We start from the raw sequence: 15,547 nt of genomic DNA, 5'->3' as shown, positions 1-15,547 counted from the left end.
TGTGGCTTTGGGTTCAGTGAGCCCTCAGAGGATCTAGACAGGTTGTTCATACTTGTAATTGCTGTTATGAGTTTAGTCTTAACCGGTCTTTTTCTGTGTGTGCATATGTGTGTGTTGAATGTGCCTGTTTTATGAATGCTGTTCTGTGTATGTGCGTTTTTTTATTTTTTTATTGTTGTTTTGTATGTGCGTGTGTGTGTGTACACCCACTCCCGCCCTACAGCTGCAGGAAGCGAAGCAGCTGGAGCGAGAGCGGCACCGGCAGCACTCCCCGGTCACCCAGCACACAGAGCCAGACTCCCCCCAGCTCCAGGCTCACGTCCACCCGCCGGCCAAGGGTCTCTCCCAGGAGCCCAACGGGCCCGTCACCCCTCCAACCCCCAGCATCACCAACCCATCCACCCCGTCCACCCCCTCGACACCAGCCCCGGAGGGCAGCAGCAGCAGCAGCAGCAGCAGGTCTGTGTCCGGGGAGGAGCAGAGGGAGCAAGAGGAGCAGGGGCCCGTCTACGAGAGCCCAGATCCAGAGAACGGCTCAGAGTTCTGTGTGGCTGAAAATGAACAGACTGAGGCAGATCAAGCCACCGCAGCAGCACAGAGTAAGATTTATTTTATTGTCCTATCTTTTTATATTCTGTATCCTGACATTTGTGCTTAGGCAAGCCCAGAGAACATTTTAAAAAATTCCAGTTGCGAGGCGCCATACACACACTTGATAAACAGCCATTGAAAAGTTTAAGATCACATCTTTTAAACATTTCATATCTCTGTCTCTATACCTACATTCTGGGTTGGTGTGATTACTGATGAAAACATCTAGTGTTACAGTGAACACCCTGAATGCGCTCGATAAAAAGCCTCGCTCTTGACTTACTGTGCAATTTCATTCAAAGAAAAGAAAGCCGTCAGAAACCAGTGTTTACTTTTGCAAACATTTGATACCACATTCAGCGCTACAATGGCTCATTCACTGAGAGACGAGCTGGTGTAGAATATGAAGAGCATTAAATGTGGTTTGTCAATGACATTGTAGCTTTATGGATGCTGGCCCAGAATGTACTATGCTTATAGCAGAATGGATGTGTTGATTGCCCTCTGCACCTTTTTAGAGGGTGTGTTTTCTTAAACTGTGTGTGTGTTGTTCAGATGCAGCAGCCCAGCAGCATCCAGAGGCAGGTGAGGAGAAGGACGAGGAGACACCAAACTATGAGGAAAAAGCTCATGAAATCGTCCAGAGTATCCTGCAGGAGGTGGTCAATACTGTTGCAGGAGGTGAGATGTCTTCTGTGTGCAGTAAAGAAATATATATATATGTCAAGTGGGTGTTTTTGTCATGGTGCATTAGCAGCAGTTTAATGAACAACAAGTTCAGCCACAACTCTGTTTTTTGTTCAGTGCAGCTCCTATGAGCCCTTTTCAGTTTGCTCACCCTTTGTTTGCTATAGAATCATTTGAATTTGCACTTCCCCACTAAATACCTGTGCAAATTTGCACCTGCGTCTGTGAGTTAGAGATTTTTTTTTTATGCAAAACTGACTCTTGCAAATTTAGAGATCCATCCACAGGTTTCATTTTTCCTCCCATTATTTGCACATTCCTTTCTTAAATGCATATGGAAAATGAAAGTTCAAAATGTGTCTGAAAGGAGATGCAGAAGTCTCTAAACCCGGCCATCTGCTGAGCAATAACAGTTCCTGGGAAGCTACGCTATAATTTTAGGTCATGTCAAGCTCCGTGAAGTTCCCTTAGATGCTGACAAAAAGAAGGCAAAGCACTCTGTCTTTGTGTGCAAAAGTTAAAAGAAGCCTCTATTTTTTTTCTACGGCTACGTCATTAAATTGTAGACACAAAAGAGTAGTGCTTTGGCTTCCCTTTTCAAATACACTTTTACCCTTGAGCAGCAATTTGACAAACGGGCTTTAATGGTCGGGAGGAACATTGAGCAGAAATGCACTCTAGTTTCCTCTCTTAACCCGAACATGCTGTTTACTAATGTGCCGCTGTCATTTTCTCTCTTTGTACTTGACCAGAACATCATGTCAAACTCCAGCGTAAGATCTGTAAGTTTAATGTTGCCTTGCTGGTCCTTGTGGAGGATGTTTCAAGGTGTTTTCTTTATTGAGACTAAAGATCAATGTGTCACCCCCGTCAATCCAACTCCTCCCTGCTCTATCATCACCACAGGCCACTGCTTGGACCCCACAAACCTTTGCTCTGACACCAAGGATCCCGGCGGCGAGGGCGAGCCGGCGGAGTTGGAGCCGGCGGAGTCGGAGCCGGCGGAGTCGGAGCCGGCTGAAGCGGTGACGGAGGGCACCCAGAGCTCTCTGGAGGACGAGGGCACGCTGGGTAGCGACAGCGAGCACGTCCACGCCAACGGCATCCCCGGCACGCCTATCTCTGCCAGCTTCACCCCCTCGCTGCCTGATGACAGACTGTCTCTCTCGTCCAATGACACGCAGGTGAAGGACGGACCAGAGTTAATACATTTTTGTTCCAAGTTTAAGTCAAAGTAAGGTGAATAGGGTAAAAGGTTTAACTAATACATATCACCATGAAACTTACCCAGTTGATTACTCACATTAAGACAATTATGTTTTGTATTAAAAGTTTTCTGAAATTTTATGTGTAAATATGTAAATGAGGCGTTATTTAATGTTAACATTTGGTGAATTTAGGAGAAATCTACAGACGTAACTAGACAAAGTAGTAAAATAAACACCTAAATGTCTATTTTGGATGTTTTCCACAAGTTTGAAAGAAGATATAATGTTATTTTTCACCTTAAAGTAAGCGAGAAACAGCAGAAATTTGAATGTGCTTCATATTTATGTGTTATGATTGTTAGCTGGAGTTCATGTTTATGATGTAACATTTTGGCCCGGCTGAATTGCTGAGAGTCAACATGATTTAATCACAAGAAAAAATAATGAAAAAGATCCAGTTTCTTTAATTAAAGTGAATGTATTTCCTGGAATGTCTTATGTAATCGCCCTTCTTTTCAGTTGTATATGAAGCCTGGTTGATTGCACTCCTCAGTGATCAAGGTTAAACAAAGCTAACAGACCTGGAGGCTTTCAATCATTCAGTGAAAGAAGATGTTGCGAATAACCACACACGCTGTTTTTGTCCCTCCGTAGGAGTCGGGAGCGGCGCCGGGCCAGCCGCCAGGTGCAAAGTTCTCCCACATCCTCCAGAAAGACGCCTTTCTTGTCTTTCGCTCACTCTGCAAGCTGTCAATGAAACCGCTGTCAGATGGACCACCTGATCCCAAGTAAGAATTCATATTCCATGTAGTGTGCAACAATGGGATTATTTGTTTGGACATTTTGGTTTAGTATTTCAGCCGAGTGAAATATTTTTTTTGCACAAAAAATGAGAGATATGTTTTAACACAATGGAATATTTATGATAAGACGGTGTAGAAGTCTGACTTAGAAATAACCTCAGTCACAAACTTTGTTCTTTGTCTTTTACTGAACATATTTTCCAGCTTTTGCTCATAAACACACCAATAGTTGAAGGTCATGTTCTACTCTGAAAAGCTCACTAATGGCTGATGAATTGTGAGATTAGTAATATGTTAGTGAGTGAACCCCCCTGTATTCCCTCGCTTATTATTCAGTGTATACTAATAGAGGTGAGTCATGGTTTAAAATGAGGATTGCTCCAGTGATTACGGTAGTGTTTTGATAAACTGGTGATGAAGGAGACAATGAGGCATCGCTCAGCATTTTTCTGAATCACTTCCTGGTTTCATGAATCCCTTTTTAACCGTTTCCCCTTTGGCAAAGCACCAGAAAGGAAACATAATCAGATTTTTTGCCATCATTCAGTATTACTTCTGACCAAATAGGAGGCATCTGATTGGCTTTTGTGAAACAGGACTTCCTGCATCTGGTTTTCTGTGTATAACTCAATTCACGCAGTGTCTGTGGGGTGACTTTGATATTTGTTTGGTTATTTTTTTATTTATTTTGTCTTTTCAATTCTTGAATAGCTAGTTGGAAAATGAATGTGGTGGAAATGCGAGGGAGCGCTGCATGTTTGTGTGTCTGATGAAGGCCACGTCAATAACCTCAGCACTGATGTGCCGTGTCACTGGCAGACAGAAACCTTTTACTTTTCTAACAAGGCTGCTCCCTCCGCCTGATGTTTCACTCTCAGTCACACACGCACACGCACACACACACACATACACACACACGCTCACACATGCACAACACAGCAGACAGGCTGAAAAGCTGCATTATTATTATCAGAAAGTACTAGTTTGTATCTTTATGGTGGATCACATCTGGTCTCAGGATGGATTATTATTTTCTTGTTATGGGACATCTAACATGATTAATAGGACAAAATGTCCAACACACTGTCCTCCAAACAAGTGTAAAAATGGTATATGTATTAATTATGGATATATCCTCTTGACCAGGTGTGACATAGCTATTTCTGTGTAGTCCTTACAGTACTCTGTTTAGTTAAGTTATTGTGGTTCAAAAATACTTTTCAAAATGATATGAAATGAAGTGAGTCTCCGACTGAACTCAAACAAGTAACAGCAAACTCAGTGTCATCCTTGTTCTGTAGAATTATGGGTAATGTAGTCTTTTATGCAACACTTAGGATTTAGATTCATCTGTGCATCCTTTTACCATTACCCAATGAATAAATTACAATAATATAGGTATTTTACTTTTAACAGTTTCTCATAAACTCATGACTCATATTCTTGCTCTGTAGACAGTTTACCACAAGGTTGCATGTAGGGCTGGGAGATAAATCAAACTTTGGCTTCCAACGATTATGAAAATAAGATTATCGAGATAAAACAATTATTGTGCCGCGTGCTGTTTTACCATGACGCTCTCATTTTGTTTTGTTATAAATCCAGCGCACCCCTTTCCCTTACAGTGGTGCACCCAAACTCAGTCTTAGCCGGGCTGTGGTATGTTTAATTGATTTATTAGGGGTTTTTTTATTATTATTTAAATGTATACATATTTATATATTATATTTGATTTATTATTTGTTTTATTTATTTTGATCTAATTTATTTTTATTAGTCTTATATTATTTATTTAATTGTATATATATATTTATATATTATATATGATTTATTTTATTTATTTATCTCTTTTCCATTGTTGTTTTTCAGTTGAATTATATTTAAAGTTCAAGAAAATCCACTGTTGAAAAGGTTCAATATATGCATGACAATTCCAAAGTCAATGAGTAATCAATAATCATTTTAAATAATCTCAATATTGACCAAAATAATCTGGATTATTATTTTTGCCATAATCGAGCGGCCCTAAATTCATGTGTATGCTTTGACAGAAGTGTCCCTTTTAGGGAGGAAAAAAAGTCCATATTTTTGGGCACTTGCAGAAGCAGCAGAGACACATTTTTGTTGTGCCACATAAATCCTACTTTGTCTGCGCGCCAGAGATGGAAGACATTGCACGGAGGCAGCCAATCTCAGCATATAAAGTAGCTGAAAGTATGTTTTTCTGAGCTCCAGTTTTTCTGTCCTGCTGCTGCCGCAGAAAAACAGTTCAGACGAGCCGAGGCTCTACACGCAGAGGAGCTTTGATTTAGTTGGCCTCGCGTTTCTTTGATGGCTGTTGAAGATTTTAACTCTCAGATGGAGAAATACAGTGTGATGTGGTCTCAGTGTGCATTACGCCGCCGTTTCTTTGAGGTGTAACTTTTCTTGAAGGACAGATAATTTGCCTGTAAGTACTTGGTTTTAGCAAGATGTTTTTTTCTTTTTATCGCTGAATGTATTGTATGTCTGAAATGTTAATGCTCATCCGATTGGACAATGTGTTCTCGGAGCCTTGAGCAGATGGCTGGAAAAGTTGTTTTATGCAGGAGCCAGCTTCATTCCCACAAGGTTAGGGTACACAATATAAGAGACCTGCACTTTCTGCAGAAAAACAGACACAATCAGTCTTTCCTCTCTTGCTGCGTTTTCATTTTATCAATATATTATCATGTCCTTCGCTATTGAAATATTCAGACTGACCTCATGATAATACCAGTAGTGTCTTGAAGTTATTTTCCCCTGACTTTACTGGCAACGCTGTGTTATATACCATCTTTACATCCATGGAAACACTGCTTGAACTTCCTCCTCTTCCTCAGATCCCACGAGCTACGATCGAAGGTCCTGTCCCTCCAGCTGCTCCTGTCCATCCTGCAGAACGCCGGGCCTATCTTCAAGACCAACGAGATGTTCATCAACGCCATCAAGCAGTACCTGTGCGTGGCCCTGTCCAAGAACGGCGTCTCCTCGGTGCCCGAGGTCTTCGAACTCTCGCTCTCCATCTTCCTCACTCTGCTCTCCCACTTCAAAACGCACCTCAAGATGCAAATCGAGGTAACATATTCACTGTGCTCATGGAGAAGATCTCAGGTTTTGTTGACAGTTTCTCAGACTGAAAGTGTAAAGAGAATGTCTCTGCTGACAGCCTGAATAGACCTTAACGTGATTACGATGAGACACTGCATTTTTCAGGGTTTTTCAGGCTTTAACACCTAGTGTGTTTTTTTCAACAACTTCTTATCTTATCTTCACTGGAAAGCTTTTAAAGTGATGCAACGAAGGCCGTCAATACTACCAAAACACACGCTTGCTTTCCGACAGCTGTTACCTGCTGCTCTCATTCTTCAGCAGTGTGCTCTCTGTGTGTTCATTTTTTCCCAGCTGTATTTAGATTCATATTATGCAGGGAAAAACCTGATGAACCAGTTGGCTCATTACAGTAACTATATATAAATATTATCTATCCACCCACCATTTCTTGATGGGAAACAACAGTTTCACACCTTCTCTGGCAGCTGACAGTCTGTCTTGCTAATTAATGATTTAAGATTGCAAAAATATGAATCGGAAACAGATTACAGTTACAAAAGCAGCACCAGGGCTAGGTGATATGGACAAAATCTTCTATCCTGATATAGATAATTTCATATCTCGATAACAATATATATCATGATATAGCATGTTTTCTCGTAGTTCAATAAATAAATAATCTATATGAATTAATAACCAGATGGTAAAACCTATTTTTGTTTACTTGTGAGAACTAATTACTTGACAAATTAAATATTTAATTCAGAACTTTAGTGCAAAATGAACATAACAGTTTTAAGTGAAATTATAAAGAAAGAAATAATAAATATTTACATATATACACATTTGTTAATCGTATTGAACTGAGTGGTAATGTAAAGTGGGATGTAAGATCAAAACCGTAATCTTCAAATGATATTCCTTCAAAATATTTCAATTTGAGTTAGTATGTGCGTATTATTATCAATTTAGACAACGTAATTGTGTATCACGATATCTCATATATATATAAATATACATCTATAAATTAGCATGTAAGGGATAATGTACAGCGAGCCTGTCATTGTTGTGAAATAAATGCCAAACAGGGCGGACCCAGGTTTACGGAGGGGTCTTGCATCGCCCTGAAGGGGTTTATTTCATAACAATGACCCACTAGCCATACATTATTCCGCTTATTACACGGCTACTTACTTAAGAAATCAATAATTTGATAAAAAAGAGTCCGAGATCAGAACTGCGTCCATAGCAACGGTCTTTTATACACAGCAGCGGTCTGCTATAAAGAAATAACAGATAACAGAACACAGTGATTGACCAATCAGAGTCAAGTATTCAACAAAGCCGTGTAATAAATGTAATTATAGCCCAGCCCTAAGCAGCACTGTAAAATTGATCATTTAAATATAGCTTTTATATAGCTAGATATAGCTTTTACCTAAAGGTTACTGGTTCGGAGTCTTTCCCTGTTGAAGAACACCACATACACAATACTCTGACAGTCTGACTCCATGTCTCACTGCAGCAGGCAGCTGACACCAGTGCTGTATGGGAGATGTGGTTTCTCACAGAGTATTGTAACATTCTTCCACCTTGGTGCAACTGAGAGTTGCACTATGACCTCCTTTCTGCTGCCCACAGTTTATTATTCCGTTTGAGTCAGTTCAAAGTTTTTTTAATGCATGACCACCTGCTGTATTTGCTGTGAAGGAAGCTCATGTGGGCTCCCGGAGAATATTGTGTGTTGTGGGTTTATGTGTTGGCCATGCAGGTAGCTGATGGTGTTTTTGTCCGCAGGTGTTCTTCAAGGAGATTTTCCTGTACATTCTTGAGACGTCCACAAGCTCCTACGACCACAAGTGGATGGTCATACAAACCCTCACTAGAATATGCGCAGGTTTGTTTTCATTTAATTCCATTTTAACATCGATTGTTTTGTATTATTTGATAATTAGGCAGTAATGGAGGCTTAAGAGAGAAGCTTCTGTTAAAACCTGGTGTTTTGTCTGCCAATTGTGTTTAATCACATCAGTTTTTGAAAGGTTTCAATTAATTTAATGATTAAAAATAACCTATAATTATTTCTGCTTGCTTGTGTAAACAGTCTGTATTTGTATCATAGATTCTCACTGATAAACTCCCTCTGTGTCTCTCTCAGATGCCCAGAGTGTGGTGGACATCTACGTCAACTATGATTGTGACTTGAATGCTGCTAACATATTTGAGCGGTTGGTCAATGACCTCTCGAAAATTGCACAGGGTCGTGGAGGCCATGAGCTCGGCACAACGCCCCTACAGGTGATATTTTTTCTCTCCTTTTTTAAAAATATTTTTGCTTTATTTGGTATTACTCTTCTACAAAGGTTCAATATTAGGTTTGTTAATTCTAATACTGTTTGTGTCCCTTTCTAGGAGCTGACCCTGAGAAAGAAAGGCCTTGAATGTCTAGTGTCCATCCTGAAATGTATGGTAGAATGGAGTAAAGACCAGTACGTCAACCCCAACTCCCAGACCAGCCTTGGTAAGACACGCTGAATATGAATTTAATTTGTGGCAACAATCAAAACTAAACTGAATACGACTTTGTGTTCATTCTGACTCGACACACTGACTAAATATTTAGTCTTTAGACTCATAAGTGGCAGAATTCATGTTTGTATTTTAGTCTAGGTCAATATAAGTGAACATACATAGATATTATTACTGCTGAACTATCGCTGTATTCCCTATTATTATATCAAGACGTGATCAGAAGGGGTTTGAATTTACAGCTTAAATACAGATGGTACATGTTGGACTTGTTTGTGTGTCTGCAATTTTCCGCTTTGTTGGCCTTGCCCATAAAAACCCAGATTGTTGCTTTTCCTCAGCAGTCTGTGGGGAATTGAACTTGTGCTGTGGAAAATGTGTGTCAGAGAGGAGACTGCCAAGGTTATAACTACAGTAGACTTTCCCCCTGATCAGCCTGCTTTTTGGCAGCGGTTCATCATTGAGGTTAACTGGGGTTAGCGATAAAGCTCACATCCATCAGCCCGGCTGCAATCAGTCGCAGGATTGACAGTTGGCATTCATCAGGGAAGCTACAGCTCTGAGGAGGAAAGAGAGCGTTCATCAGCTCAGCTCCAGCCAGAGGAGGCGTGGAGATAATGCCCATAGGCCGGCGCTGACAGGCTAATCCAGGAGGTTTAGTATAAAACAGAGCGATACCTCAGAGCCGAGCCGCTCTGAAACGCCCGTCTACAACATGAGACTGGCCGCTGGGTCTTCTGCACACCGGAGGATTTCTGTTTTTATACAAAGGAGGAGCTCAAACTGTGGAGCAAGTGCAATTTTGTGAAAGAGCTGGAAAAGATATCCCACAAGCCCCTGGAACTATCCACAGGCTAGCCTCGGGCTAAGCCTGTCAAGGCTAACCAGCAGAGGCAGCGGTGTTCACTCGCAGGGACTTTATCTTACCGCTCGTGGGTCAAAATGTCAATTTTGAATGTTAAATTGGGGATTTCAGACCAAGACTATGTTCTTCCTCGTGCAATAATAGTTGTGATTACAATACAATGATGCATTCCAGCAATACAGTACAATATATCACCTTCACTCTTTCATTTGTCCCTTGTTGTGTCATTTTCTCCCCTTTTTTTATATGTCTTCAAAGCAAGAGCAGGTAATACTATAAGAATACAGCTAGAGCGTGGTGCTGTGATGGGAATCGTTCTTTTTAAGCCTGTTATGTCTGTAGCTTTAGATGATTTTGTATTAGTCTTCTATAACCTGTGTTGTTTGTAGGGTTTCCCACTTATGTGCCATAGATTGTAACCAAAACCGTGTGTGGATTAATTACAGTAATGGTAGAAACACTTTTTCTGAATTCGATGGGTAAAAATGCTGCTTGTTAATGTCATGAATATGTTATAAAGTAATTTCACAGCTTAAACTTTCAGTTAGAGCTGCAACGATTTATCGATTAATTGTCAACTATTAAATTAATCACCAACTACTGTATTTTGAAAATCAATTAATCGATTTGAGTAATTTTTTAAGGGAAAAAAAGGCAAAATTCTCCCATTTCAGCTTCTTAAATGTGAATATTTTCTGGTTTCTTTACTCCTCTATGACAGTGAACTGAATATCTTTGAGTTGCAGACAAAATAAGACATTTGATGACGTCATCTTGGGCTTTGGGAAACATTAATTGACGTTTTTCACCATTTTCTGACATTTTATAGACCAAACAACTAATCGATTAATCGAGAAAATTATCAACAGACTAACCGACAATAAAAATAATCGTTAATTGCAGCCCTACTTTCAGTTAATTTTCCCCTCCTCCCTCTGTATTCCTCCACCTTTTTCTCTCTACGCTAGAATGGGGAGCACACTGCCGGATCACATTACTGTGACACTGCCCTGAATGTTTTAGAGAGTTTCCGATGTGTAATCAGACGCCTGGCCCTCGCTCAGGGTTACAGGGTGGACCCGCTCCAGCAGCAGCAGCAGGATTAAAAAATAAAAAAAACACCTCTCTTGGCCTCTAAATTCTGGCTGCTTCCTCTTTGACTGCCTGGAGCTTTTTAGATAACCCACCTTTTATAATATCCTCCCCTCAAACCCTGCCTTGCACCTGCCCTGTGTGAATAAGTTTTCTGGAGTTGGTTAGGCTGCGGTCTTGTGTGCATGAGTGAGTAACACCAGTGTGCATACCCTCCCTGGCAAGAACAATCACTAAGGAGGCCTCAGGGTCATTTTGTTCTCTGTGTTGCAGTTTCCTCTTTCAATTACTGAAGTCTCTCCTCCCGCAGTACCAGCGTTAAGTTAGCTCATCTTATAAGCCTCCAGGCTGAGTTTGTGTGCCGGAGTTTCAATTAAAAACTCTCACCTTTGTGGTAGAAATACTTGGTTTACTTCCACTCGTCTATCATCCCCTCAGGGTTATCTCATCTCCTGTTTTTTTTGCTCCTCAGGCCAAGAGAAACCATCAGAGCAGGAGAGCACGGAGACAAAGGCCCCGGAGACCATAAACCGCTATGGGAGCATTAACTCTCTGGACTCCACCGCCTCGTCTGGCATCGGCAGCTACAGCACCCAGATGTCAGGCACCGACAACCCCGAGCAGTTTGAGGTCCTCAAACAGCAAAAGGAGATCATCGAGCAAGGCATTGACCTGTAAGTTTCACTACGCACACCTACATTTCTCATTTTATCCTGTCTTTACTGTGCATCGGCTACAGTATGTCTGTGCTTTCTACACAGGTTCAACAAGAAACCAAAGAGAGGAATCCAGTACCTTCAAGAGCAAGGCATGCTGGGTACAACCCCAGAGGATCTTGCTCAGTTTTTGCACCAGGAAGAGAGGCTTGATTCGGTAACACGTCACCCTGTTTTCATTCAATTTCTCAGCAACCACAAGACCTTCAAAATCACAGACATGAGGGTGCACAAACTACACAACTGATCACGATATTCAACGAAAACATGTAAGAAGTCACCGTTTGGCAAATTGTGCCGGTTTTTGAGGTGCAGATGTAATGCATTCTACCCCAAAAACATGGTGTTGTATGTATCAAGTAGACTGCTGTAAAAACAGCACGAATGGTGGGAAAACTGGTTCTTTTGATTTGGTTTTGAACATGACATTCAAATTATTTAAAAATCATTACAGGCTCAGCCGCACTCTTGATATTTTGTTACTGAATTTCAGAATAGTGTGCTGCAGGAATGAGTCCTAAAACCCGGAAATGAGTTAGCATTTTAGCACTTCCGGTTCCCTCGTCTGGAAGTAAATGGGTCTTTTGAATGGGTTTTTAGTTAGAGGCTTGAAATAAGGTCTGTGGTTAACACAAGCTGAAGAAATTTTAATGTTTTGTTCTACAACATAAAACACATCAATAAATACCCCACTAGTGAATTTTGAAGCCTTTGTGTCTTAAAAAAGGCGATTTGCTAACAAGTGGCTAAATGAGACTACTAAACGTCATCACGCCAAACACTAGTCCGCCTTTAGCTTAGTGGTGGTGATGTGAAGTCATGCGACCGTGGTGTAGTTTGTTTATAGCCTAATTTTTTCTGCCGATTGCATTCACTTTTCAAAAATCATAAAAGTGGTGATCAAGTATCATAAACATTTGTTTTACCACAGAACTTATTTTCTGTAATCCAAAACCCAGCGGAAAAATTCCATTGGCTTCTTGTCGAGGGAACCAGGGCGATGCTAACTTCCTGGTTGGCCTACAAAAATACGTCATCCCTGCAACACTCTATTCTAGTGAAACATAATTCATATCAATGTCATCTCCAGCCTCTACCTTTGTCTCAGATCGAAGATCTACATTTGTCTGGGACAGGCAAATCGTGGCAAAAGTCTTGCAGTCTGCACTAGTTAATGGACAATAGACAGCTCATTCAACACCAGCACCTTTGTTGGATTTGTTTGTTCTTACAGAAAATAACCACCAGCTGCAACGTAGCAGCTTGGCAAATAAACAAATGCAACTCAACAAATGCTGCCCTTTCTGCCAGCCAAAGCACACAGAACAAGCCACACAATAATCTAATGGCTGTCCACCGGCAGCGTAACTCCAAAGAGGAGCACGCTCGCTTTGATTGGACAGCCTCGAGGGTGTCTGTGCACAGCGGTAATCAGCATTAAAGAGCATTCATAACATCTGGTTACGCACAAGGGCTCTTAGATGCAGTGGCACCACAGCAGAGTGGATAACCATGAACATGTATTTATCTAATCCACACTGACGACTGCTGTTAGAGAAGTGCTTCTTATTAGTGGAACGGCAGACAAATACGCTGCTCTTTTACCGTGTTGAAATACATTTTTTTCACCTGCTTTTCCCCTCTTACGACGAGAGAGTTGAAGAGCAACTTATTGCAATTCTAGTGAGAGTGTCGAGCTCTCAGTCGGTTCATACCAAACTGGACACATGGGGTGTAACAGCACAGCACAGCCTTTCTGGTTCTTTTGGAAGGATTATCTGTATGTTACATTGCAGTATGTTAAAAATAAGACTGACCTCTACGTTTTGCTCTCCTAGACTCAAGTGGGAGAATTCCTCGGGGATAATGACCGCTTCAATAAAGAGGTGATGTACGCCTACGTGGATCAAATGGACTTCCAGGGCAAAGACTTTGTTTCTGCACTAAGGACGTTCCTGGAGGGCTTTCGGCTCCCCGGAGAAGCCCAGAAGATTGACCGGCTCATGGAGAAATTTGCAGCGAGATATCTTGAATGCAATCAGGGGTGAGTTTACATCTCTTGGCTGGAAAATCCTCGCTGTGGAAAAATAGCCGAATTTGATTCAACGTGACCCACATACAAGATGCTGCTATTAATATGCGTTGTGTCTATTCCCTGCCCTCCTCTTCCCTTCAATTTTCCAGGCAAACCCTCTTTGCCAGCGCTGACACCGCATACGTCCTGGCCTACTCGATCATTATGTTGACAACAGACCTTCACAGTCCACAGGTAAGCGCTCCACCTCAGTGAGGCGGCGGCCCCTTTGGGGATGACAGCAGTCATTCCCTCAGATATCAGCCGCAACATAAATCACCAGCAGCTTTTTTGACCCGTATTCTGGTTGTCGTCTGCAAAAGGTGAAGAATAAAATGACGAAAGAGCAATACATCAAGATGAACCGCGGCATCAACGACAGCAAAGACCTGCCTGAGGAATACCTCTCGGCCATCTACGACGAGATTGCGGGGAAAAAGATTGCCATGAAGGAGACGAAAGAGCTCACCATGAAATCCAACAAGCAGAGTGAGTCTCGCTGCTATGGGGGTGTCTCAAAGATGTAATGAACTCTCCAGTTATTATCCAAAGCCGTTTACCTGATGTCTTTGTTGCTGTGATCCTTTTGAATGAGACACAAGGAGCAAAGAAATTGCAAAAACCCGTTCAATGGAAGGGTTATAAGCAATGCTGGAACTCTTTCTGAAGCACAATGAAAATATACAATAGTTCATCGACTTAAAATGATAGCAAATAGGCATGAAGAGACCTATTGTCGCTTTTTGTTTCAGTAGTTCAGCCTCCTTTTGACACTTTGCAGAGCTTGTAAGATGAAAAGCTGTGGTGTTTTCCTTTCTGAGTTGGTTTGGTTGCTGTACAAAGCTCTTTGTGTGTGTGTGACTGTGTGTATGTGTGTGTTCTCGCTCAGGTGTGGCCAGCGAGAAGCAGAGGCGTCTGCTGTACAACGTGGAGATGGAGCAGATGGCCAAGACGGCCAAAGCTCTGATGGAGGCCGTCAGCCACGTCCAGGCTCCCTTCACCAGCGCCACACATCTGGAGCACGTCAGGCCCATGTTCAAGGTAGCACACATACACACACACACACATACATATATAACACAGTTTCACACACAAATTGTACACCTCATCCTTGTGTTGTCCCTCAGCTGGCATGGACTCCCTTCCTGGCAGCGTTCAGCGTGGGTCTCCAGGATTGCGATGACACCGAGGTGGCCTCGCTGTGTCTGGAGGGCATCCGCTGTGCCATCAGGATAGCATGCATCTTCTGCATACAGGTACCGCAGTCTTAACTGGATTAATTAGCGTCTGACTATTTACTTTTTACCTTGCAGTATTTTGACACACCGCCTTGTCTTTTTACCTCAGTTGGAGAGAGATGCGTATGTGCAGGCCCTGGCGAGGTTCACCCTGCTGACCGCCAGCTCTGGCATCTCAGAAATGAAGCAGAAGAACATTGACACCATCAAGACCCTCATCACTGTGGCCCACACGGACGGCAACTACCTGGGCAACTCCTGGCACGAGGTTCGCCGTTCTCATCTCACTTTCACTCGTTTTATTTCCTCATCTCACCTTATCTGTTTTCCCTCATATCTTCCTCTCCTGATTCAAGCAATGAGCCACAATAGGCCTCAATTCCCAATGGGATATGAATGTTTTTATTTTAGAGCAGCTTTGAGTCGTTGCTATGCACAACATGAAACAGACTAACGCAGCCTCTTGGGGTGGGTTATTACTTCAAAAAGATGTTTAAACATTGGATTAAAAACTAAATATAATAAAAATCTTAGTAAATACAGTTTATTCTATTTAACATGTGTTGCTCTCCAAACAAGCAGTACACGTTTTAAAGGTCCCATAATATGCTAATTTTCAGGTTCATACTTGTATTTTGTGTTTCTACTAGAACATGTTTACATGCTGTAATG

The 15,547-nt window shown here is 41.7% G+C and overlaps 1 protein-coding gene across 8 annotated transcripts in view; it reads left to right on the top strand.

Moving 5' to 3' along the window:
• arfgef1 (ADP-ribosylation factor guanine nucleotide-exchange factor 1 (brefeldin A-inhibited)) overlaps window positions 1–15,547 on the top strand; it is a 57,129-nt gene that overhangs the window by 29,856 nt on the left and 11,726 nt on the right. For 4 of the 8 annotated variants that reach the window (XM_037756412.1, XM_037756407.1, XM_037756414.1 and 1 more), the window contains 17 exons: window positions 224–599; window positions 1,147–1,272; window positions 2,031–2,060; window positions 2,185–2,462; window positions 3,141–3,274; window positions 6,151–6,385; window positions 8,159–8,258; window positions 8,520–8,659; window positions 8,774–8,882; window positions 11,320–11,521; window positions 11,609–11,720; window positions 13,402–13,607; window positions 13,748–13,832; window positions 13,961–14,126; window positions 14,527–14,678; window positions 14,765–14,893; window positions 14,985–15,143. In XM_037756412.1, the coding sequence (XP_037612340.1) occupies window positions 224–599; window positions 1,147–1,272; window positions 2,031–2,060; window positions 2,185–2,462; window positions 3,141–3,274; window positions 6,151–6,385; window positions 8,159–8,258; window positions 8,520–8,659; window positions 8,774–8,882; window positions 11,320–11,521; window positions 11,609–11,720; window positions 13,402–13,607; window positions 13,748–13,832; window positions 13,961–14,126; window positions 14,527–14,678; window positions 14,765–14,893; window positions 14,985–15,143 (2,739 nt within the window). The remainder of the gene's footprint in view (window positions 1–223; window positions 600–1,146; window positions 1,273–2,030; window positions 2,061–2,184; window positions 2,463–3,140; window positions 3,275–6,150; window positions 6,386–8,158; window positions 8,259–8,519; window positions 8,660–8,773; window positions 8,883–11,319; window positions 11,522–11,608; window positions 11,721–13,401; window positions 13,608–13,747; window positions 13,833–13,960; window positions 14,127–14,526; window positions 14,679–14,764; window positions 14,894–14,984; window positions 15,144–15,547) is intronic. The other 4 variants (XM_037756409.1, XM_037756411.1, XM_037756410.1 and 1 more) reach the window with 3 other exon arrangements.

The sequence above is a fragment of the Sebastes umbrosus genome, chromosome 21 (genome assembly GCF_015220745.1).
Source record: "Sebastes umbrosus isolate fSebUmb1 chromosome 21, fSebUmb1.pri, whole genome shotgun sequence".
Classification (NCBI taxonomy): domain Eukaryota; kingdom Metazoa; phylum Chordata; class Actinopteri; order Perciformes; family Sebastidae; genus Sebastes; species Sebastes umbrosus.
Note: the sequence above shows the minus strand (reverse complement) of the source record. Positions and strands in the feature narration are given on the sequence as shown.